We start from the raw sequence: 25,620 nt of genomic DNA on the forward strand, positions 1-25,620 counted from the left end.
AAAGGAAAGTATAAAGGAAGGGAAAGTATAAAAGAAAGGAAAGCAAAGGTAAGTATATTGGAAAGGATAAGAAAGTATAAATGAAAGGAATGGGTAAGTTTAAAAATAGGAATGGAAAGGAAAGTATAAAGGAATGGAAAGTATAAAGGAAGGGAAAGTATAAAAGAAAGGAAGCAAAGGTAAGTATAAAGGAAGGGAAAGGAAGGGAATAGAAAAGAAAGGAAAGGTAGATATAATGGAAAGGAAAGCAATGTATAAAGGAAAGCTGGCAGTGAAAACTAGTGCTATGAACTGGGGACTTGATTCATCATAAGCATGTGTAGTAACCAAGTGTTTTTTCTGTCATTTATTACTTTATTCTGGTGCTGCAACTATTTCTGATACAGTCATGGAATCTTGCAATTAGTTGAAGAACCAGAGAAATTTACAGGACTAAGCTCTTTTTCTGTATGCTGAAGTGATCACTGTCTGGATAAGTGCTAAGGTGTTCCTATGAAGTTGTACCTATTAGAACATATTAGTGATTCAGAGATCACTAAGCTAGAGAGGCGAACTTACCTCATTGCATCTGTTCCATGGAGGTTAGGAAGTGGAGAAAGAAGGCTGTATCACAAAGAAATGATGATATAGATACAAAGTACTAATCAGTTCTCCATTGTGAAGGAAAACTTTCTGTTTTTCCTGGCGAGAAAAATGAGGGACAGGCCTGTCTGTGGAAATATTTCAAGTGTAAGCATTCCGTAATATGAAGTGTAGAATGCCTTTACGCATCTTGATAAGAGGTGCTGCTATTTCTGTATTGACTAAGCCTGAAATATGAAGTACTTCTGTGTTGGCATATTAAATTGATACTACAAAGAATTGCGTGAGCCTCCTTCTTACTCCTTGTAAGTCCCTCTTGTGCTGCCAGATGTGTATATATAAAATATCAAGGCCTGGATCATCTTGCTGCTTTGCTGTGATTGAATCATATGTTTACAGTTCAGACTTCTCATTTCATACTGTGCCATTCGAAAGCTAGAAAAACTGCTTGGATTTGGAACTTTATTTTAGGAAGAATTCTTTTTCATTTTAGATACAGTAAAATCAAATGTGAGTTGTGTTTGACAGTCACTAGTATACCTAATAACTTAGGAAAATACTAGTTTATATTAATTATACAGGGGGTATATCTCCCCATGACTCAGTAATTTCAGTGCTTAAGTTCTTGGAAAATTGAAATTTAAAACAGGAAACTCTTCCCAGATCTAAACAATTACTTTTCCTTTACTGAATAATCTGGACAGAACTATTTTGTGCAGCCGTGTGAGCATCCTGTAGGAGGGTGGTTCAGCTTCATGTGCTATAGATAAATTTCTACCTTTTCTGTAAGGAGGCTTTCTCCAGGAGTAACATTTTTTTTCTTTCTTGAATAGAGCAGGGCAGTCTGTATTGCAATGGTCTGTGTACCAGTGCCACCTCTGTTGGAAGGAGCTTTTGTGAAGTAACTTACAGTCCAGATCTTAGCAGACGTAACTAGTATTTGACAAAGCTACTTGTTTTCCATGTAGTTTTATTTCTGTTAGATAATAGAATTCAGAATCTGGTGCCCAAGGCACAATCTTAATTTCTTTGGTTTACCAAAGTTTTGTCACTTAAGAGCTAATGATGCCTTGATCCGTCATGTTGTTCTAAGAGCCTGTCCAAAAGCTAAAATGCATGGGCTGTGACATTCTTGTATTTTCTCATTCTGCTGCTGGTGGGTACTCAGGAGGCCCCCACATCTTAGAAGCAAAGGATTGGTGAAGAAAATTGATGCCAGCTTTCAAGAGCAAGGAAGCTAATTCAGGGAACAATTTCATCCAAGGTTAATGGAAGAACAGACCTCCAACACAGTATCAATTGGATCAAGCTTAAAGCAATCAGTTATGCCCTAGTAGCTATAACTCCACTCCTGGTCAGCCAGGCAGCACTTGGTGATGTTTTACAACACTTTCTCATTGGCTTTTATCAATAAGGAAGGAGAAACAAGTTTCTCAATTGCATCTCTAGAGTGATAGTCTCTGTGCCTAAATGAGGGAAAGATCTTTTCAGAAGCTACAAAGAAAACATTGTCGAAGATTCTGTTGTAGACAGTTACTAGTGAAGAGAAATGAAGCATACGACATACGTATGTGTATGAATCCCATGGAGGTTAGCTGACTTGGGTTGTTTTTGTATCATTTGACTGTGCACAGGAAGGATCTTGTGACTGTCCTAAAGTGCATGCTGCACTTCTGTATTTTCTGCATATCTCTTCTTCAGAGCAGTCTGTATATTATGGCTTACTTTAAAAAGCAAACAAACAAAACAAATCCATTGAAGTCTCATTTGAGGCATTTCATGGATTTCCCAATTACTGATGTAGATCCTCTAAACCAAAGATTTAGGCTAAAGGTTTGGAATAGTAGTGAATGCTATTGCTGGTTCATAGAGCTCGAGAAACTATAGTCTCATGTGTCTAAGTCCTGCTAGATTTATTCTATACTGCTTTTCAATTTCTGTAATTAATGAAGAACAACTCAACCATTTAAATGGTTTGATCCTACTGAGGGTGTTAAGTTACACTTAATATTCCCCTCGAGTCTAACAATGACTTCTTACTCTAGGTGAGTAAAAACTGGTATCTGTAAATAGTAGACAAGTAATCATGCCCATAGTGCACAGTGTATGTGTGTTAGATGTTAGTGTGCAGCTAACCCAAGTTGTTGGTGCCATCCCACACCTGCAGTTTCCAGTGTCGGTTCTGTCTCACGTCAGTGGTACCAGTACAGCTGCACCTGGGGCTGCACTGCAAACAAAACCTGTGAAACACTTCTTCCACTATTTTAATCTTGTCCTTTAATTGAATACATACCCTAAGTGTCTCATAATAGTAGACCTGTAGGATATAAATCCCTTTTACTGAATTACCTATTTAAACAGCCGGTAGATCTTTTTAAAAGAGATTTTAGTGAAATTAGTACTGAGTAACTTGTTAGATCTTGGGCTATGCTGCTTTTCTGAGGCTAGTGTTAAGTCGAAGCCATCTAACTGCATCTGAACATCTAATGAGTGGAAGTAGAACTTACAGAACAGCTGAGTTTATTAAGCATCTAGGTGATGTCATGTCATTCAAAGGGACACTCTTAGAGATACTCTATTGTCTTTGCTGCTTTTCCAGATATAGTGAGAATATACTTATTTTATAGAGCATAACTGCATGACAAAGAAGACTTTGATTGCAATTCCACTTTGAAGATGTCCATCTGATACATAATTGTTCCATTCTTACCAGGACCCTTTCAATTGTGAATTACACCTGCATTGAAGCAGACCTTTAGTGAGTTCCTGGGTGTTCTTTTGCAGCAGCTTTTAATCAGTTCCATCTTAGACCAAATCCAAATGTAATTCTGAGACCTGTGCATTCATTTACCAACAGTGTAGAGGAGACAGCATCATGCAAAAACAGCTTGGCCTGCACAGATTTTCTGTGCCATCATAGCAAGTTTATACCCTCATATCCCTCAGTATGTCCCTGAGTAATATGCTAGATAATGCAACATCATCCATAAACTTTGAAATTTAAAAACATTTTAATGGGTCATGACACAGTCATCACTTTGTCAGTCACTTTGAAATGAACAAAATGGCCCCCAAATGCCCTCAGATTATAAGTATTTGTACCTGAGGGGATACAGTTACAGCACATCCCTTGGAAATTGGGTATTATTATGCTTGCATGTGCTCAACCTGCTTAGAGGCAGCAATGCGCCCAGAGAAGATATTGGTGATAAGCTTTAACTCAGAGGTGATAGTGTTTGCAAGTGATATGTACTGATTAGTGAGAGAGAAAAAAAGAGTAACTAAAATGTTGCATTCAAATGGTGGTGTTAATAGGCATATTATTAATGAATACTGATTGGCATTCATTATCTTAGTAACATAAGACTATTAAAAAGTTTAATGACAGGGTAAATTTTTTTAAATGCATGTTGCTAACCCATTTCTAATTTTCTTTCAGTTATTAAGATATCTTAGCACAATAAGATCTAAAAAGATGCATGTATTGTTTCAGGTCTGCCTGAATCTATTGTTGCAGCAGCATGTGCCAGAAGTGGCCAGCGGGTCCTTCATGTCGATTCGTAAGTTACTCCAACAGTTTATCTTTTTAAGGGTTAGATTGGCTAGAAGTTTATCTGTGTCTTGGTCACTGTGTCCTTGTATCCTGTGTTCACCTGGCATTAAGGAATCTTAAACTCCAATCTGATTTTGGTGTGATTTTCATCAGTAAAGCTTGCAATTTTTGCATGTGATGTTAGTTATTTGTAACATACGTGTTATGGTCAAGCGTGCTATTGGTAGCTCCTTTTCTCATACATATGGGAATGGTTCCAAGTTTAATGCCCTTCCCTATTATGTATCCCATTGTGTGAGGGTTTTAAACTGAGCCGTTATTATTTGATGATTGATGTTTTACTGCTGTCTTCTTTGTGTCAATATTGAGTGCCTGTAGAAGATAGTACCAGTGTTTTTAGCATTTTAGTTGGTTATCATAACATCTGGCTGATAAGGGATTAACAGAGTACTCTTTGTTTCTTTCTGTCTTTATCAGATACTGAGTTAGTCTGAATGCAGAACACCTCTGTCCTTCTTCTACACTTTGAAATAAAAGGATTTGCAGGAGCACTTGGAGTAGTATATTTCATAGCATCCTTTCATTTTACTACTTCTCTTTACTAATAAGCCGAAGATAGCAATTTTCTAACAAACCTTATAACTCTGCACCATGATGTGCGCTGCTTTTAAGGAAAAATAAGGATCTATAAAGCCTAGTTAATTTGTACACCTGCTCAGCAAAATTTAGTGTCATGACACAAGTCTGGAGCTTTGGTTTCTGAGGCACACGAGATCAAATTCTTGAGCTTCAGATAATTAAGACAAGCCTTTAAAATAACCCTCTCTCCTATCTACTCCTTCAAGGCTCTGAATTTCCCATCTGACTTTTGAGACAGTCCTGGTTGCTACTGAGCTGCATTTGAAGCTGTTTTACTGTTTGTGCTTTTCTAGTTGATAACAAATGGAGTGTATTTCATATGACTGTCATGCTAGTTACTATCACTGTGCCTGATATTCTTCATTATGCATTACCAAGGTATGATTTACATAGATTTTTATTTTTGGCAGCCTCGTCTTAATGGCAGCTGTCTTCTACTCCCTTACTACTTCTTCAGTCCGGTCATTTGTGTGCTTACACAGTATAATTTCCTGGGGTTGGCTGCTGCAGTTGTGAGAAGGGGTTTAAGCAGTAAGCAAGGACTACCTAAGTGTCTCTGTTGTTGTTAAATATCATCATAGCGTAGAATGCACATTAAATTTATGAGGTTAAACAAATTCCTGCATTTTGTCTTAACTGTGGTAAATTGCACCTCTACCCACACCTTGGTTTAGAGACTTCTTCACATGGATAGTGTATGTGCTTTCAGTTTTCCTTGAGCCTCATACCAGGAGCTTAATAAGGATACACTTTCTCTATGTCCATTATTCTGGACTGACATTTTGATTGGTGCATGTGCAACTCCCCAAATAGGAAAGCGTTTTATAACATCTGCTTATCTTTTTCAAGCATCATAATGTTCTTGCAAAAAGAACAAGAATAAAAAGTACACACACACAAAAAAAACCCTGATGCCATTTGAATTTCAAGTGAATAGTTGGATGTCTGCAAACTTTCTAAGACTTCATCTGAATTAGAACATTGAAATTTTACCTTACGTATGTCCAGTTTGATATGCTAATTTCCTGTTAAATTTTCAAGCTTTGTTTTACTGAGCTTACGGAAAATTGATCAGTGAAAATCTGTCTGTATTCAGAATATCACTTTAATAATCTGCATTGTTCCTGTCATGAAGGATTGAAGTTAGAATTGTTTTCAAAGCAGAAGTAAATAAGTTTTGGGGTTACTAAAATACTTGTGTTAGATGTACGACTTCAATTAATGTCTGTGTTCTACAGAGGTCTGAGTTAGGTTAGGTACAAGGTTTAGAAAACATATATGGATGAAGTCTTTGTTTATAATTTGTTTGCATTCATTATCGTTTTATTACTTTTAATCTCCAGCCATGTTTGTGTTTATCATAATATACTGGATAGGTGATTATGGTAGATAGTTTTGAAGTGGCTTATTATAAAATACTAAGTTCTAAGTTTGATTTATAAACACTGTCCAAGCATTGCCATCAACAGTAGCTAATCTTATTCAAAATAGTCACTTCACTGCAGTGTTGCCATAAATTCCTGTAGATGGATTTTAAACTAGAGGTTGCTTCTGCCAAGTAGTAATTGAAGGAGCTCTATTTCTCTGTGCCAGCTATCTGTCTCAATAAACGTAAAATCTGTGGTTCTTTTTAGAGAGCTACTTTTACTGTAGGTATTAATGAGCTGTTGACATGTGAATTTTCAAGGATAGATATTAAATGATTTAGAGAAGTAATTTGCAATTTAAAATGTGGAGATCCGCACCTCGTTTAAACTCAGAGATGTTGAAGGAAGGCAGAGCAAGACTAGAAGTTGATTACTTTAAGTGACTGTAACTCCCACAGTAATTGTTCATATGCATAGGATATTCTCCTGGTGGTTCACTGTTTTCTAATTTTGGTCCTTTGCTTGTCGTCTTCTTGGAGGAATAAAATTATGTACTGGTTTCTTTACTGAGGATGAGATAGGGGAGGTATGTTTAGCTATGTGTTTTTAATTTGATTCTTAGCATCTATAATATAGTATTTTAAGATTGTAATTGTATTCTTTATGTCCTTCTTATCTTTGCATGTAGAGTTGAATTTGAAGACTGTCAAGATAGAGGATTTTAATTTCTCTTTTATTCTCAATTAACTTTCTCTTTCGCATGTCCCTTGGCTTGTTGTGAACTTGTCTTTCTTATTTTTTTATCTTGATTCACACAAGGAGTACTTAAAGGTTCCTGGAGTCCAAAATAGTTTAATCTGAGTATTGTAGAGCTCATCTGTGCAGTTTCTTCCCCTTTGTTCAACATCTGTCTTGGTTTTCTTAAAAATAAGTAGTGTGACACAGCCAGTGTTTGCATATAGTCTTTTTGATCTATTGAGAAATGACAGAGCTATGTAAGTACAGCAAACAGGGAAAAAGTTGCTTCTCAAACCAAGTCAATTTGTTCCAAGGAAAACAGAGTTATTTAACTTTCAGAAAAGAAACTTAAGCAAACAAACAAACAAACCCCTTCTTACTTCACCGATTTTTTAACCTTATTTGAAAAGGCAGTTTTTATGTTGTTTTGGGATATGAACTGAGGGCAAAGGTATTACAGAGTACGGCTTTGACTCAGCTAGTTTGTGGTAATTTTTCTTATCTGTGGATACAGCATAATCAAGGTAATACAATTGGCTGCCATCATCACCCTTTTGTTGAGCTGGAGGATCTCAGCAGATATTGAGTTTAATTGTTTCTCTTTATATGGGAGCTTTCTATCCTCCAGAACACATTTACTGTGGCAGAATGGAAATTTGAAATCCGAGTCTGTGTACTTAATAGGTAGCACATGAAACTTTATGGGTTTGAAACAGAAGTCATTTTGTTTTCAGATCCTTAAAATCGATGTGGCAGTAACTTCTTTTGCAAAAGACAGCTACTCTGATGGCAGGAGACTTCCTTCTGAAAGATCAAATGCAAGGCAGGCACAGGGGCAGCATGAAGTGTCAGCAGCTTTTTGTCAGGCATCACCATCTTTGACTGCTATACCACGGCTGTTAAGAAACAGCTTTGAGAGAGGCGATCTTCTTACATAGAGGTCATCTATGAAACACTCGAATAAAACACGAAGTGATAATAACTGAAGTAGAAGAGAGAACTGAGATTTTTTTTGTTGTTTAGAGGTGAAGCTGTAGCTGGGTTGCATTTATAAAACCTGACAAAAATGTAGGTTGAAAATTCTGATGTTAGCTGTAAAATCCAGGTATGGGTTTTGAAAAATCAGAGCTATAGGTACAGTATTTTAACCCATATGAAGCTCCTCATAAAGCAGGAGATTTGAAGAAATAGTCTTTAGGGAATAACTTATGCTATGCAAAGAAGAAATCTGTTCTTTATCTACTTGACAGAAAAAATATTTTCTAGCTAAAGAGTTACTCCCTAAGAATGTGTGTTGACACAGTTATGTATTTGCAGCATTTCATGGCTTTATCAAGAGGATAATTCAATTATAAGAAAAAGAAAGTTGATCTCCATGCTCTGCTGATACACCAAGAGAAGGGAGAATTTCAGTGCTCAATATTTGGGGATAGTTTTCTAGCTTTCATTAGGCTTTGGTCTTGACCATTACTCAAAAGAATTCCTTATTTTAGTCTATCTTCACTGTAATTATAACGAAAGTATTTTATTATGAAGGACTCCAAATTGTGAGATGATAAATCAACTTTTTTCCCAGATTACTTCAAGAATTTTACAAGAACTTTGCTCATTATCAAAATAATCAGGTCTTGTCTACCTTACTCTTTGATGTTTTATACCAAAATTAAAGTATCCTGTTTAAACATGTAGTACAGAGTGGAACAATTAAAATGCTGGAAGAAAAACATCTGAAAGTTGGTGCTTCCATTGGGGATTAATATTTGAGGTTGTGTAACATAACTTGGAAATGGTGCTCAGATGCCAGAAGAGACACAGCTGTGATTCATTTGCCATTTGACAAAGACTGTACCATCCTCTCAGTACTGATTGAGCGTCAAAATGGAATTATGGGGTGCTGTGTTGAAAACACTGATTCATGTCAGTGCTGATTAAAATGGAAAGCAATTTCAAAGGAAAATCCACCTGATGAATAGAGGAGTGTTTTCATCAAAGATGACTGACAGCTCACAAACTTTTGTAACTTCCTACAAAAATAATGTATTAATTTCTTTCATTAGAAAGTTTTCATTCTAATTATTATTGAATTTATACTGGTATGTTTTCAGGAAACCTAGTCCCAGTTTTAGGCAGGTGTTTTCTGCGATTCCTGTGATCGATGGCCTTGCTTGCACTCACAGCCAGATTGTATTCCATATTCAAGAAAACTTGCAGCTAAAGCAGCAGATTCCCTTAAAAATAAATCTTTGTGGCTGTGGTGTTTCACAAGTCCCAGAAGTGGCGGATAATATATGGGGATTGATTCGGTGGAATCCTAAGAAGCAAGACAATAACCTGTGCTGTTTGTTCTAAAAGAAATTGACAATTGTCATCCCATTTAACTATTGGATGCTTCTTTACAGACTGAAATCTAGCAGAATCAGGCATTTAGTAACAGACTTAATCTTTACCTCTTTATATTCAAAATGATACCAGTTAAAAGTATTTTTTAAGCCTCTCCCATATCATTCACATAATGAATCAATTTTGAACTTCCTTTTATAGATTATTGGTGTTGTTTGTTAATAACACCTACAGATGAAATCATTCTTGGAATAACCAAATGGCTGGATAAAGAGTTTGAGTTTCCTTCAGGTGTATACCTGCAGTTCATGGCCTTAAACCATGTGGGTTTTTTGTTTGAGCTGCCTTAATTCAGTAAATGTTATATTTTGTTGTCTTTGCAAAAGATGTCCTATTTATGTTCTTCGCTGTTGCCTTGCAGAAGCTGAAAGACTTTTTTAGGTCAGTTTCTAGTCAGGAACAATTAGGCATTGTTTAGCAGACATCTGTCTTTCATATGCTAAGTAAGCAACTTAGTACAGAGCATAGCTCTGGAACTGTAAAGGGTCTGACACCCTTAATGAAGTCTTTGTCAGTACAGATAAGCCTTGTCAAAAATATCCCCATCTCAAACAGAGGAAGCAACCACAAATTTTAAGTTTTCCCCTTTATCATACAATTCAAAAATGGAAGTGGTGATGATAGTGTTTTAAACTCATTGGATTTATCAGTTCTTGCATTGCTACCCTCCTTCCAAAATGTTTCTTTTCAGTGTATGCAGCAGCATTAAGGATCCTTTCCGGATGGCCAGAGAACAGAGTTAAATCCCAAAGCAGTTTTCTTATTTTGCAAATACTATTGATTTTATCAAACACAATTGATACAGTTGCATTTTTTCCTATCTAGGCTGTTAAATATTTAGTATCTGATAGGAGTGGTAACAAAATTCAGTTCACTGTCACCTAAGGTACTTATAGGAAAAAAACAGAAAGGAAAGGGAGCGGAGACTTAATCTTTGATTAACAGCAGTGCAATTGATTTTCTTTGATTTAAGCAGGTAAACTAGTATTTTCAAGGCAGAAGGGGATAAATATAAACTGAAAAGTAATCAAGAAGGTACGAGCGTTTTCTAAGAATCAGTTCCTTTGGCTCCACCTACAGTTTATACAGCTTAATCATGATTTTGCCATAGCATCTTAACAGTGGGCTGTAAGCCTAATCTGTTTTGTGGCATGTAGGTAAACAATAGTGACTTTTCTGTTATTTAGGATAATGGGTAGCAAGTTGTGGATTTTACTCTCTGCACCTGAGATGACCTTCCCTTTCACAGCTACCTCACAAGTGTTGTTAGGTTAGGGGTGGCATGCAGTGAAATGGTTAACTTTCAACTCCGCTTCAGTCAGAAGCAAACTAGTTATGTTTGTGTAACAAAGCTGGTAAGTCCTGCCCTTCCCAAAGCTGTGTGTGGAACAGGTATGGAAAACCTTTGTTGCCTATTCTAAGAACATAGCTGAAACTTGCAGACGTATTAGTTTGGCTCCATATTAAATAAAATGATTGTAGTGATGTACATGATTGAGTTAAAGGATCAGTCTTGGCTGAAGAAGAATAAACTATCTATATTTCTCTTTTACTTGCAGCAATCCATGTGCTTTCTCAGCATTATTCAACTTATCCTCTGAATAATTGGATATTGGACTACAATTTATTTGGTCAGAGATGAATGGAAATTGAGATCGTATATCTGATTAAGAATTTTGAAATGTTGCATGAATGTCTATAACTGTAAAGACAGTCACAAAAAGTATTTTGAATGTCTCAAAATTCAGTTCTTTTTTCATTGGGTCTGAAAAGGCAGTATGATTTCTATCCGTCATGTTTCACCATTCTTTCGTGTTCTTTCAGGAGAAATTACTATGGCGGAAACTGGGCCAGTTTTAGTTTTTCAGGATTATTGTCGTGGATTAAAGAAAATCAGGTAAAAATTTCTCAAATGATTTTTAATGTACTTTGATGTTAAATCCCAGTTGTTGGCATAATTTATTACAAGGTTATTATCACAGTATTCTTTCTCTTTGTGGAATTTTACAAATAAAATAGGTTTCTACTTAACAGCTTCACTGCTTAAAGCTCATCCATCTGGTTTAGCATACTAAGAGTTTTCTATGCTTGTTTTATTGATATTATTATCTAGGACCAAGCAGTTTAGTGATCAGTCATACTTCTTGATTCTGGAATTTATGCTGAAGCAACAATATTATTGTTTAAATTCCTTTCTGAGCATCTTCTGCAAATTATATTCTGGTCTTTTCCCATTTTTTGTGTTCTTTCAGCTAATTCTTCTTAACTGTAATAAAGATGTTTATTGAACCCTTCCATTGATATGTCCCTTAACCTGGGCAAAAAGATAAATGTTGATGGTGTATTTTTCAGTTGTCCAGGTTTGTGTGAAGTTCATTAATTAAATATTAATTAATTAAATATTAATTAATTAAATATTAATTAATGACAGTCCACTAGAAATCCTTGAAGAGGCTGTTTATTTAGAAGCGTGAGCATTTGGACTGTATTAACAAGTGACTGACCATATTATTTACTGAAGCATTATGAGCTTTTTGTTCTTCAAAAAATGGAACTTCTTCAGTTTGGTCTCAAAACTATTTATTATGAAGTGTTGACTTCTGCCATAATCAGTGGAGTTGCTCAGTCTCCAAATTGAGTGTTCTGTTGTGCAGTTTAGAGTCTGCTGTGTGGACAGATTAACATAATACCCAGATCACTGTATTTTCTGATGTGGTCTCCATTCACATACTTCTCTCTGAAAATTTGGAAATAACCCAGCTGTGGGAACTTGTCTTACAGTTGATTGTATTCAAATTCATATTAAATTTTTAGTGAAACTTGCATTTTTCTACACGTTATTTTCAGATCCCTCAAACTGGATTTAGCACAAATTTTACTCTGCTATAAGAACTAGCTCTAACTTGCTTAACTCCAAAAATCCATATGGAGAAGGCATTAAAACATTAAAAAGAATTCTTTTATTCTTTTTTTTTTTTAAACATACAGAGGTACAACAGATTATTTGGGAATAGATTTATATAGATCAAGAACAGCCAGCACAGTACAAAATGTAATTTCATAATTGTTCTTTGTAAGCAAAATACGGATATCAAGGATGAATGTGAAGACTGGAGAAAACTGATCCTTGAGAATGAAGAAGTTATTTCTCTTAACAAGAAGGATAAAACTATTCAGCATGTAGAAGCTTTCTGTTTTGGCGAGTAAGTATAAATATAGAAATATATAAATAATTTCATATACTCACTGGTTAATTATTATTTTGTGCTTTTGGCTTCAAGTACTTCACCCCCTACTATACTTCCTGTTGGTCTCCAAAAGTAGCTGTGAACTCTGAAATGTTAATGGTCTGATAGTACTTCTGCTGAAATCACATGCACTTCCTTGAAACCAACTGGTCCTTCTTAAACTGCTTTATATGATTTCAGTATAATTTGTTGGCCAACTTTGAGCAAGTAATTTACATCTCAGCAAAAGAAGATATTGTATGTGTAATTCCTCATTTGTTATGAACTACCATCTATTGGTATTTTTCATTCTTAATTTGGTTAGTAGGTGTTATTCTCCTACTAAATATTAAACATATATGTATGTGAAAAAGAGAGATTGTGTAAGAACAGGAAATGCAAAAGAACCGTAGTTCTGCAACTGTAAGATAGTTGACTATGCTAAAATGCTATAGTAATAATTGTCCCTCGTCATTGTTTAGATTCATTCCATTTAATCCATTTAACAGTACTTACCCGTGATATTTTGTCAACAATTGTATGATCAGAGGCTCCTGGAAACTCAGCAGAAGTTAAAAAGATGACAATCCAAAATTGTCATTTTATGTCACTTGAAAATCTAGGAAAACCAGAAAGTAACCTTGTGAAATGGAAATGTTGACCAGTGCACAACCATAGTAACAACAAATGGTAATTCTGTGAGGTCTCAACTGAATTTTTGAATTTCTTTATATTTATTATTTTTATCTCCTGGATTTTGCTCTAAACTGAACGCTGTTCTGAACTCCTGAAAAGTGTTCTGGGTGAGCTATGTAAGTTTAACCTACAGTCTTTTAATAAACATCTTAGGTAGCTGAAGGAAGCACTGCCAAGTAGGTACTCATATAAAAACATATATTTATTGAATGTCACAAACAATTTAACAACAAACCAAAAAAACCAACAAAATTAATAAAAGCAATTTCTGCACTCTGAAGGTCACAGGCTCAGAATATTCCAGATTTGTTTGTTGCACGGTAATGGTTGCTAGACCTTTTCTGCAGGTAGAATGTTATGCTTGTTTTAAAGCAGGTGTCAATTGAGTATTGTAATTCTACTGCCATAATAGACATTGTTCAGAATCAATAAAATCATCTTTAAAGTTTCATAGTTTCTTAATTTTGCAAGTGAATTTCCTAGGAGGGTATCTGATTGTCTGGTGTCAGGCTCAAAAGTCAGTTCCTTAAAATTAAGATTTCACAGTTTATTGATGCGAGCATTGAGAACTTGAATCTTCCATTTTGTCCTGTATTAAGCATTTACATTAGTCTGAATGCACCATGCTGTCTGTATCATCAGACAAAAAACAGCCAAGTACAAGGAAGAGAAGGAAGAGTACAATTTAATAAAGCTAGAAAAGGTAGCAAAGAAAAAGTTTTCCAGAATAACTTCAAACTTTCTGAGAGTCAATTACTGTTTTTCAGACAACTTAAACATTCTGCCTAGATTCTGTTGTTTTTGCTTAACTTTTATAACTCCTATGAAGTAACCATTAAACATTTATTTTGAAAGAATAAACAGCTGGGTAGCAGTATAATATACACAGTGCAAATCTGAAATGAATGGCCTTAGAACAAAGTGCATCCATCAAAGGAAAAGAATACTGTGTCTACAGCAAGCGGTATTGAAAAAAGGCAAATGGCTGAAAAATAAATAGTGAACACCTGTGCTGAATAAATTAACCAGCTGGTTGGCAATTTTTCATTTGACCTATCTGAAGGGGTTGCTGTTACAAGGCATTAATAAGACACATTCATTTTAAGATATCCCTTTGTTAGTACCATTAATTGATGAATGGTGGAAGATAATATTCTAAATTTACACAACAATTTGTCTGCAGATGTATTATTTTTTTCTGAATTAGACAAAAAATTGTCAGTACAAAAGTTCAACCAGAGTGATTTTTATAGACAGCTCTTACATTATTCAGAGATATTTGTTCCTATAGGAAGAATGTCATGAATTTAGATTATATACAGGTTTTCGTTATAAAGCGCGTAGAGATGCAAATCATGCAGGTTTATATATATATTTTTAGTGGGAATTGAATAGAGAGTTAAAATATGTAAATATACATTTCTGCTATACTGCTTTTCAGTGGAATTTGAAACGACATTGTACCTCAGCCCAAAATTTGGTCTTTTAAAAGCAATAAGAGTATGTTTAAAATGAGAATTGGCTGGACTGTACATTAAGCTTGGGAGAAAGCAGAACCAGGAGTTGTTTGGTTTTTTTGTGCTGCATAAAAATTTATGATGGATTAAAAAAGTAATTCACAGTTAGTTGCTGCATTGGTGTATCTTTGCAAACCTCATGTCCACAATTCCTGAAAATAATGCAAATAAACCCAGAGAGAACCCTACAATTGAATTGATCTTCATTTGCAGTTTTAGTAGAGAGTTCTCTTTAAAGAGCACTTGACAGTGTATTTAACTTTTACATTTTATAGTTATTTAATGCTTGCAGCATAAAGCAAAACCAGATAAAAATGAATGTTCAGAAACAGACGTGTTTAATTAGTTCTTCCTCCCACCCATTCCCTTATTTCCCAGGGCAATGCTTTACCCCACTCAGGAATGAGTGCTTCTTGGTGGCTGTGCACAAGCTGTGGCACTCAACTCTTACTTTCATCAGCCTGTAGTTCATGTGAGCTAAGCGAGTAACAGTATAAAGGAGAGAAATTCCTTTCTTACTTGAACAGAAACTTTGCTTCCTCCTTCCATCTTTAAGTCTACAGATGTGTGAGGGAGCGTTTTTATATGCACTGAATAATTCCTTGCTGTTAGGTGAATATTAAGAGTCCTGATAGTTACTGAAATTTCATACCACACATGTACAGGTTACCTTTAAAATCATAGTTTATTAGTTTTCATCCAAGATTAAATTGTTTGTTCAGTGCATTAATGGCTTGTGGTGTAAAGATGAAAAAGTTAGTGTGGAAATTATTGCTGAATTCTTTTGATTTACAATGATGCTGATTGGATTCATCTCAGCTGGTAGTATAAAATGAAATTCTAAGTTCAAAAGTACCACTTTCTAAGGTAGATGTCATTGAAGCTCAAGATAAAGAGAGTAGATGTGATTAAAGGTACAGGTCTACATTATACGAAGAATACTAAAGAACCGTGTTGTGTAAAAGAAATGGAGTAGATCAACTAATTGTGTGGTCATGTCCCTCCTTTTGACTGACTGCCTACATCCTACTTAAGTTAGAAATGAATCAGAACTATGTGCACGCTTGCAACACACAGAATAACAATGTTGTTTCATGAAGGAACTTTGTTCTGTATGGCTTTTAACAGCCAAACAGAATGCAAGATTGCTGATGAAGTTACCAGAAATTTTTAACTTCAGCTCAAAATTCCAAGTTTCTCTTAAGGATGTACTACAGTGATGCACTGGAAGTAGTCTTAGTTACATAAAGAACTTCTGTTTTCTTCTGCAAGCTTGTTGGAGGTGGTGGTGTTGTTTTACATTGTATTTTTTAATTACAGAAAACCCAATCAATGTTTCATTACTCTGTTTATTTTATGTAAGTCTGTACTGTGTACGAGAGTTTTGATTTTCATTTTAAGCTCGTTCTGCACTCTGGTTTTGTTAAATAAGGACACAAAAGTGTTCTATTTTATCTTTCTCCTGTAAATGTACTTCTCTTGAATCAGCCTAAGAACCAGATTTCTTTAGTGGGTGATACACCTGATTTGGCCAGGATAAAGAAATTCTAATGCTTTTTAAGAAGGGGTTGAGGTTTCCATTCCTGGCACAGGCTCAAAACTTTAAACAAGATTTAAAGACTCTTAAAGTTTTTTGGTTTTTGTTCTTGTTTTTTTTTTTTTTCTCTTCTTGTGTTTTTAATCAGTCAGGATGCAGGTGAAGATGTTGAAGAAGCCGGTGCATTGGCAAGGTTGCCTGTCTTTGGAGCCTCTGCTGCCGAGGAGGTTTCTGAAGAACCAGAAAAAGAATGCTCACCACTGGAGAGTGCTGTACCTGGGGCTGAGAATGGGGAATCAGAGAAAGCTATGAGCATGGATCCATCAAGTGCTGCAATAGGGAACGTTTTGGAAACAAATTCTGAGAATGAAAGTTCTCATAATACATCTTCAGGTGAATCCAATCTGGAATTGGGAAAAACCGAAGCTGTGCACTCAGAAGTTTCTGCCCAGGAGCCAAAGAAAATCACATATTCCCAAATTGTCAGAGAAGGCAGAAGATTTAATATTGATTTAGTTTCTAAGGTAGGAGCTTGGTATCTCTTTTCAAACAGCTACATTTACGTAGTATGCTGAAAATTAAAAAATATATACATTTCATTTTTAAGAAGGCTGTTACGGTACTTTGAGGCAAAAAATACATTATCTTGACAAATAAGAAAGCATTGGTACTAATAAAACAGGAGGTATTTCATATGAGTTTTTTTACTGTTTGTAATAAAAGTCATAAAGTATAGCTCTGGAATGTGTCTGTCAAAATAAATTTCCTGAATTTTTTTTGTTCAAGTAATATTCTAGTATTTAAATACAAGGATTAAAAAAACAAACAAACAAAAAACAGAAAAGTCTAATCTAACTGAAGAGCTCTGTTTTTAAAGTGATAAGAGAATTTCTGTCTTTTGGTATCTCCTTGTTTTTAATGGGACTTCTCTGTGAAACTCATATTCTCTGTCATCTTTCTCGTCTGCTTTGGTTATCTGGCACCTGAACCACTGAATTGTAACTAATTTTATTGGAAAGAGAAAATAATTAGCTAAACTGTAACACAAAGCATGAGTAAAATTACTGTCTTAAGTTCCTGCTGTTGCGCCTTTTACTTAAAGAAGTCACTATTATTCTGACATATTTGTCATACTCTTTAATCTCTAAAATCTGCCTTTTGGCTAATGTCTAGGAAAAGTCCCTGCAAATTGGAGTTAAATGGCATTTCTTGTAACCTCTGTGTTATTTATGTGCGATTTAGTGGGAGGGTTTTCTTTTTAATTCATTTTGTATTATTTCACAGCTACTACATTCTGATATTCTTTTATTCGGATTTTATTTTGTGTGTACTCATAAACAGTTATCTTACAGATGAGTACTATTGGTGTCGATGTTTCTCTTTTTTTGATGTAAGCATTCTCTCTTTACTCATTACATTATTTTTCTTCATTGTGCAGCTGCTTTACTCCCGAGGTCTCTTAATTGAACTTCTGATTAAGTCAAACGTTAGCAGATATGCGGAGTTCAAAAATGCAACACGAATTCTTGCCTTTCGGGAAGGAAAAGTAGAACAGGTATCTTAGAATTATGTACTGCATGTGTTTAATCTCATCTTTTTAAAGTAAAACAAACAAATAAAAATACAAAAAAAAACCCTTGACTTTGGTTTCATGGGAGTTTTGTAACAGTAAGCTAGTATTTTCCCTCAAAAAAGGAAAGAGTTTTTATTTCTTTCACAGAATTAGAAAGATTTGTAAATGGTATACCCAAATATTAAAACACATAACAAGAAACTAAAAACTAATTAAAGTAAGACTGGATAAGCATGTGCATTCCAGTAAGTTATTGTCGTAAATCTTTGCCTAGTCAAATGTTTAGACCATGATTGACTCAGCGGTTAATTCTTAACGACTCGCAAGTCTTAGCTTTTTGTCTCCCTGGCATAGGCTTCAGGAGGAGTCATTGGTCTGATAATGGTAAGAGGAGATGTTTGGCACTGTTAATGTAAGCTCTTTTCATTAACTCTACAGTCAGAGATACAAGTTAAATTGACAAGAAATAGAGGGAAAAAAAGTTTTTAGTATATTTTTGTGGAAAATAAGTAACTTTTCTTGTAGTGATGCTCAGAAATAATTGAAATAAATATATAAGAAAATAAGTGTAATAGAAGATAACTGATTATCTAGCAAATTTTCTTTTCCTATGGTGTAGTTCCGTGCTTTCCATACCTGGAGTATTGAAAGTATCTGAAATTATTAAAAAAATATGTTTTTCAGGTACCTTGTTCTAGAGCTGATGTCTTCAATAGCAAGCAGCTTGCGATGGTGGAAAAACGAATGCTCATGAAATTTTTGACATTTTGCTTGGAGTATGAACAGCACCCCGATGAATACCAAGGTAGTGTTTCAATGAACACTGTACATCCTTGCATTGTGAGTTCATTCAGTCAGGCAAAATTTTGATAGCTCTCCTTTGTTTTCACTCTACTTGTTTTTAGGGTTTTATTTTTAAAGTATACTTACACCTTTTCACTTTAATGTTGAGTTCTTCTACCTAAATACTTGTTCTCCTGTTTCCCTCAACATCATTTATTATTTACATCTTTCTTTAACAAATTCTGTATTGCAGTAAGTTTTTGAGATGTTTTGAATGATTTTTACTTTTTTTACTTGTTTTTTCTCTCATGGATTTTTTTAATATGGTGTGAGATATCTGATTTTTCTTCTCAGCTTCTTTGGATAAGATGCACTTGTCATTCAGTGACTTGCATGGCTGTGTGTCAGGTAGTAGGATGCTTTCATAATAACATTCATTGAGTCTTAAGCAGAATATGTGGCTTGATAGTACTGTGCACAGCATTGGTGGACGTTCGTCTGATTCCTGTGAGTTTTCACATAGTTGAAAGGAGCTTAAGACCAAACCTGTGAATGGTTTTGAAATACTTTCCTGAAAAAATGCCGGATTTTTGACTGATATTTTTAGAGATGTATAATTAAGATGCAATGCTTACATTAACTGTCTTAGGAGACAGTGTTTCTTTGAATTAAAAAATATATCAGCAATAGGATTAATTTAAAGGGGAAATTCCTCGTCTCTGGCTTCTGTTTATCTCATCCATTTTATTTTATTTTATTTTATTTTATTTTATTTTATTTATTTTATTTTATTTTATTCTCTTATTTTTTGTTGGGAGTAAGTGAACTAAAAAAATGATTTGAATGGCTCTTCTGTGCATATGTGTACAATCTAATAACTAAGTCAGTCTGGATTCATCAGTATGTGTGTCTTTCAGGTGATCTGAGTAATTTACCATCCTCAGGCACTTCAAAACCAATGAATTTATGTGCACAGTTTCTCACATTTCTTTCCTTCTTAGAAAACATATTTAGATGAACATAGCAGAATAAGTAGAAGTAGCCGTATTTAGATGCTGCTCTTTAGAGTGTTTGTCTTATGCAATGGGTTTGTGTTATTCTGAAATACCTTAATGCTGTGCTGTTTCTTTCTTCTGAGTATTTTCTTTATCCATTTTGAGCAATGTTTGTTGAATTCATTTGCTTTTATAATTATCTTTGTGTATTTTAATATAGTTCAGCCTAAAGAAAAATATTTTTGTGAGAAAATTCAGATGTGCTATGCTCTTTACTTGAATTTACCTTTTTTTTCCTCAGACTACAAGAACAGTACATTTGCTCAGTTCTTAAAAACACGAAAATTAACGCCTAGCTTGCAGCACTTCATTCTTCATTCTATTGCAATGGTTTCGGAAAATGATTGCAATACTCTTGAAGGTCTTCAGGCAACAAGAAAGTTTCTTCAGTGCCTTGGCCGGTATGGCAACACACCATTTTTGTTTCCTCTCTATGGTCAAGGAGAGATTCCACAGTGTTTTTGCAGGTAGGTCTTAACATTTTTTTTAACACCCATCTTCAAAACAGGAAATATTTGGTAACCTTACACTGATACACATCATCCAGTAGAAGACATCTCACTAACAATTTCATGTTGGTTTTGTTGACTTTGTATTTTCATGAAAAGCCTAAAAAAAATAAAAGTCAGGAAGTAATGAAGTAATGAGTCTCTGAGTCTCAAAAAAAATAATAATCATAGTTTAGTAAAAATAATTATAGGGTAGTCAAGCATTTTGCTATGAGATCAGGAAACTGGGTTTTGAAGAGTATTTCATCGAGAGAAGCAGAAATGCTGTAAATTATGCCATTTTAATACTTGTAATAGGGAAGTAGACAAGAGTTTATTGAAGTTGTACTTGACTGTTCCTTTTTAAAACTGACAGATGAGACTTAATAGTAATGTCTGTCTGAGATGACCATGCATTTCGGTAGGTTAAGGAAAGTTACCTTTCAGTCTAATTGAAGTTACAAGGTGATGTATGTCATAGATTTGTATTATGAACTAGTACTAAAAGTGCATCTGGAGTTTCTTTTGTCCCTTTATAGATACTAAATAGTGAATGGGTTTGTCTGTTGTATTTTTGTTGTTGTTGTTGTTTTTGTTTTGTAAGAAAGAAAGTACTATTGTATAGTTTTTTTATTATTAAATAAAATAGTACGCAGTTCTTTCACCCTTGTGTACACATGGAGCAACCAGTGTGACTTCATATCCTAATTCTCTTGGGATAATTTTGACTGTGTGCATGTATAGACCACAAATGTCCTCCTACAACTTCAACAGCACATCAAGACGTCATAATACCCTGTTACTGAGACACTGACTGCAGTTTTACATGCTAACATCTTAAATTACAGACATGCTCTCTGCTACTTGAGCGTTAGAAAATAATTAAACAAGCAAAACCTATATTGATGTCACAATAAAACAAGATCCACTTTAGCCCTTCCAGTTGAGCTGTGGGTAGCAGTCTGAGCTTCTGTAGTAGTATATACAAGGGGTGTAACTACATGTTGATAGAAATATTCTAGACTATTTATTGTACTTCATGGAGGGTGTCTATAAAGTAGCTGATTGCAACAGCAACTGGTTTTATTGCGGAGGGTACTCGGTACTTGTGTACTTGTATACTTCATCTATATGAATTGTCTAGTGGTTCCATTAGTTCACTAGGCTACTAGGAATTGTTCTCTACTATATTAAATGAAAATTTTAATTGATAATTTTTTCCATTAACTTTTCACATGTACCTTAAAGACATTAAAAAGAAGGAAAAAAAACAGAAGTAGGTGGGATTATGCAATTAAGCACTTAGAATTAGTGAGCAAGTTTTTTTTTACATATTTACTCAAATTTCTGATAAGTATTCTGGGCATAATCATGTTATAGAACTGCTGTTTGTGGGTGTTAGGGATGTCTTTCTGTTCTACCAGGACGTTATGTTACTAGATACAAGTACATGACCAATAGATGAAAAGTCAAAGGATTATCAGAGCCATTACAGAAGCACAAGTCTTGCCATCAGTCTCCTTAGACCTTCTTGGACTTCAAATACCTGAAAAAAAATATTACTGAAGTTCAACTTAGAATTCTCCTAATATTTTTTTCTTTCAGTCTTTAAAGCCCTTTGGCTTCATTTGGTTTAATAGTCAGTACAAGCAATTTTCTGATGTACACCAGCAATATATTTCAAGAATTAGAAACAGTGGTGTCCAGAGGTAGGACTTTCTTATTAGAAAGCTCTTTGACAGTCACAAGAAATCTTCAGCTAGATTGAACACCATACCCATTCTTTGCTGCATTTTAGTTTTGGTTTGGTTTTGTTGAATTGCAAGTCTTATCAATATGATGAGGAGAGTATATAGATTGTTGAAGCAAGCTACTCACAGATCAAGAAATCACGTTTTTAAAAGCTTTGTATAAAGATTATGTAAACCATTTAGGTAAAAAATTAGGAAGTTTGGAATGGCTTTTTTTTTTTAAGTGAACAACTTAGAACGCAGGCACCATTTTTAAAATTATTTTTTTATTATTTTTATAAATTCCAATTAATATATTTAGTCTGCCTGGGGTATTTTATCTTTTTAAAACTGAGAAGTATTGGAGGAATGCTATTCAAACTGTGTTGTAAAGTAGTAATGCCACAACCAATACATCATACCCTACAGTTTTTATCACCAGGTTATCAGAGTAAGGTGTCACCTGTTCTGTGATTTCTAACCGCTGTTCTATATTCTGTTTTAATGTAAACCTCTTAAGCGTTTCTCGCAGCCAGTTACACTGTGTGTTCTCATCAAGGCTACTGTTATAAATGGCATGCATGCATATTTATGTGAATGAGTCAAAGACATTTGTAAGTCACATCCCTGCATTCCAAATGAATTCTGCATAAACAGTACAACATTTCATAACTACTGATGACATTTGAGTGAGTAAAAGCGATGTTAGTTCTTTATTGGTTTAAACAGGTATGGTTTAGGAGAGAAAATTAAACTTTTATATCACTGTAATGAACCTCCACATGTGACGAGGTGCAGATGTGAGATTTCTGTCTCTATAAATTGAATCTGTGGTATAAGTAAGGTCGTTGGAGGCCTCATACTATTCCAGGCTGACAAGAAGCAAAACTTTGCTAGCTTGATTACAAACTGCCTTTGGTTCAAACTTGTCGGTATGAAACCATTATCTTCCTTCTTTTCTAACGAAGTAGAATATGTTATGCTTGGTGAAAATAAATTAATGAAAAAATAACCTACAATTTGAGGAAAATCATACCAAGCCTTTAGATGTGCTATAGATAGCATACGACACTAAAACTTCACTGGAATATATGCAAAGCAGCTGCAGGAATTTGTATGTGTTGTTGTTTGCTGTGTTAACGTGTTTGTTGAAATTCTATTACAACTTTAATATATCTCTGAAGAAAGATGATGGTTGGGCATTGTTGTAAGCTCAAAGGCCTCACTAATGCAGCATTTGTATTGCATGGAGTGATTCTCTTGTTTTTCATATACTTCTGGAAGTGACTAGGAAATGCCCCCCAAACATTTCCTATTGAAGGATTAAATCTTAATTGGTCAACTTCTGATTTTCCCTTTGTAGCTGAGGGACAAGTAAGATATTTAGATTAAATATAAATCAGTCTGAAGTAACTGCCAGATACTGGGCTATTTATTTTGAGTTGTGACCTCGCTTCTGTAATTTTTCCGCATGCTTGCTTTGTGAACAGTCTGAATTCTGATCAAGTCTTTGAGTTTCTCTTCAGTTTGTTTTCAGATTTTTTTTTTCTGGTTGCGTGCAAATATGAGCATCCAAACGGAAACTGGCCTTTCTAATTAGAGGTGTGTTTTTTTTCCCCAGTTAAAATTTTAGAGAGAATTAGAGACTGTTTGTAAATCATCTGTTTCCATATGAAAGATTTAGAAGGATGACACACCCTGCTATTATTTTTTGTTAATAGTCATCCTAGAATTGACAAATGTGGTCCTGGTAATAGGTGGTCTTCTGCTGCTTTGCCATGGGAACTAATGATCCACTGATTTGTATGGGTAATCAATTAATGTCTTGCATTTCCTATAGAAAGGCTCTGAACTTTTACATTGTGTATTCATGTTGTGGGCAATATCACTTTTTTTTCCCCAAGTAGTTGTTAGAGATTCTAGTCTTAAGTTAGTCATTTTGTGTCAGAGCCGGTGACAATTATAATTTTGTGATAAAGATTTGATGAAGGTCGTTTGTCCCTTTTAATCCCTTAATTTACAATAGATTGAGTCTACGCTGAGATACGATGGATTATGCTATTATTTGCAAAGTTCTTCTATGCATTTCTAAAATGAATAATCAGTTTTTACCCCTACATCTCAGCCATTATCTGCAACAAATATTGAAGCTTCTAATATTGTCTTAGGTATTTAATATTTCAAATTATGTACATGCTAAGATCTTTAGGAAGCTTTTGGTAATGTAAAATTAAAGCCAGATCTTGGGAAACCTAAATGTAATATGCATTTAAAATTGATATATTAAAAAATTCATAATAACACCTGTAAATGAGTATCAAGTCTTTAATGTAAGCAATATGCATAACTTGTCTGTATTAAAAGATTTGCGTTATTGCTAAATTTAACCAGTGTTGTTATTTCCTCCTGACAGTTGCATGACAAATTTGACTCATGAAATCTGCAGTTCTGTGCTAATAGGAAAGAATCACAGCTGATTTTAAAGCATAGGCTGTATCTGAGAGATAAGTTCTAAATTTCAAAATAAATCATGTTCATATTTATATATCCACTATCACTTAAGAGAATTCCCTTCAGACCAGAAAATTTACTTTAGAATTACTGACCACTTGCCATTATTGCTTGCTCTTAATCAAAGTGAGAACTACGAAGAGAAGCTGCTGTGCTGCTTTCTTTGTAATTACTTCATTTTTACTTGCAGTTCAGTGAAATAATAAAATTCCTGATGCAGTTTGGCTTTTAAAGACGAACTTGAAATACTTCTTTTCAGTGTGTTCATAGATGAATGCCAAATGGGCAAGTATTTAGCATGACTTTGTAGGATCAGTTGTTTATTTTTCCCCCTAAGGAGAAACTCTTTCTTGGGATAAACATCATGGAAGTGTGATAATCCATCAAGCTGAAACCTGTTCTCTAGTGATGGATGGATAGATTGGTAAAGTAACTCAATAATCTTCATTTTTTTCGGGTTATTCACAGATCAGTGAGCATTGTCGTTAATAAAGCTATGGAATGCTTTTGTGTCCTTGCCCACATTATTTCTCAGGATTTGACAGGAAAAGACTTTTAATTTGGAAATAACCTTTGTTGCGGAATGCATTCTAATGCATTATATGAAAGTTTTTAGAATACATTGAAGTTCTAGAATTTATCTATTATCTCAGTGAGACATTTGGTTAAAAATTATTTACAAATATGAGAGCTTTTCTTATACTTAATGTTTTACTTACCACAAGTGTAGTCATCTTCAAAAGTTTGTGCTTCCTAAGGGCCTCCAGCTAATATGGAATGCTCTGAATCATAACAGTGTTGACAAAATACATACGTTTTAGAGCCCTAGCTAGATGTGAAAAAGAAAAAAAATTCAGTTAAAAATTGTCTTTTACTCTCAGTTTACGTGGGTAAGCACAATTTACCTTATGTTAAAAGGTTCAGACATATTGATATGTTACAGTATTATGAGCAGACATGGAAACAACCAATGTGAGATGTGAATATAGTGTGTATAGATAGATAGATAGATAGATAGATAGATAGATAGATAGATAGATAGATAGATGTAATATAGTTTAGCAGAGACCATTTTGATTAAAGTAGACAGCAGAGAAAACTTGTCTCCAAAACATTACTAAATTTGTAAGATAGTCCATGAATATCTTTGGTTAAGGTAACTTGAATTTGGAAGGTGTTTTTTTGGAAGCCAAGAGAACATAGATGCATTTTGTAGATGACTTA

The 25,620-nt window shown here is 34.5% G+C and overlaps 1 protein-coding gene across 1 annotated transcript in view; it reads left to right on the forward strand.

Moving 5' to 3' along the window:
* CHM (CHM Rab escort protein) overlaps window positions 1–25,620 on the forward strand; it is a 53,333-nt gene that overhangs the window by 5,229 nt on the left and 22,484 nt on the right. Inside the window, exons 2-8 of the mRNA XM_015860408.2 lie at window positions 4,076–4,142; window positions 11,104–11,176; window positions 12,358–12,482; window positions 16,405–16,780; window positions 17,695–17,811; window positions 18,514–18,634; window positions 19,909–20,134. Coding sequence (XP_015715894.1) covers window positions 4,076–4,142; window positions 11,104–11,176; window positions 12,358–12,482; window positions 16,405–16,780; window positions 17,695–17,811; window positions 18,514–18,634; window positions 19,909–20,134 — 1,105 coding nt within the window. The remainder of the gene's footprint in view (window positions 1–4,075; window positions 4,143–11,103; window positions 11,177–12,357; window positions 12,483–16,404; window positions 16,781–17,694; window positions 17,812–18,513; window positions 18,635–19,908; window positions 20,135–25,620) is intronic.

This window comes from Coturnix japonica, chromosome 4 (assembly GCF_001577835.2).
Source record: "Coturnix japonica isolate 7356 chromosome 4, Coturnix japonica 2.1, whole genome shotgun sequence".
Taxonomy (NCBI): Eukaryota; Metazoa; Chordata; class Aves; order Galliformes; family Phasianidae; genus Coturnix; species Coturnix japonica.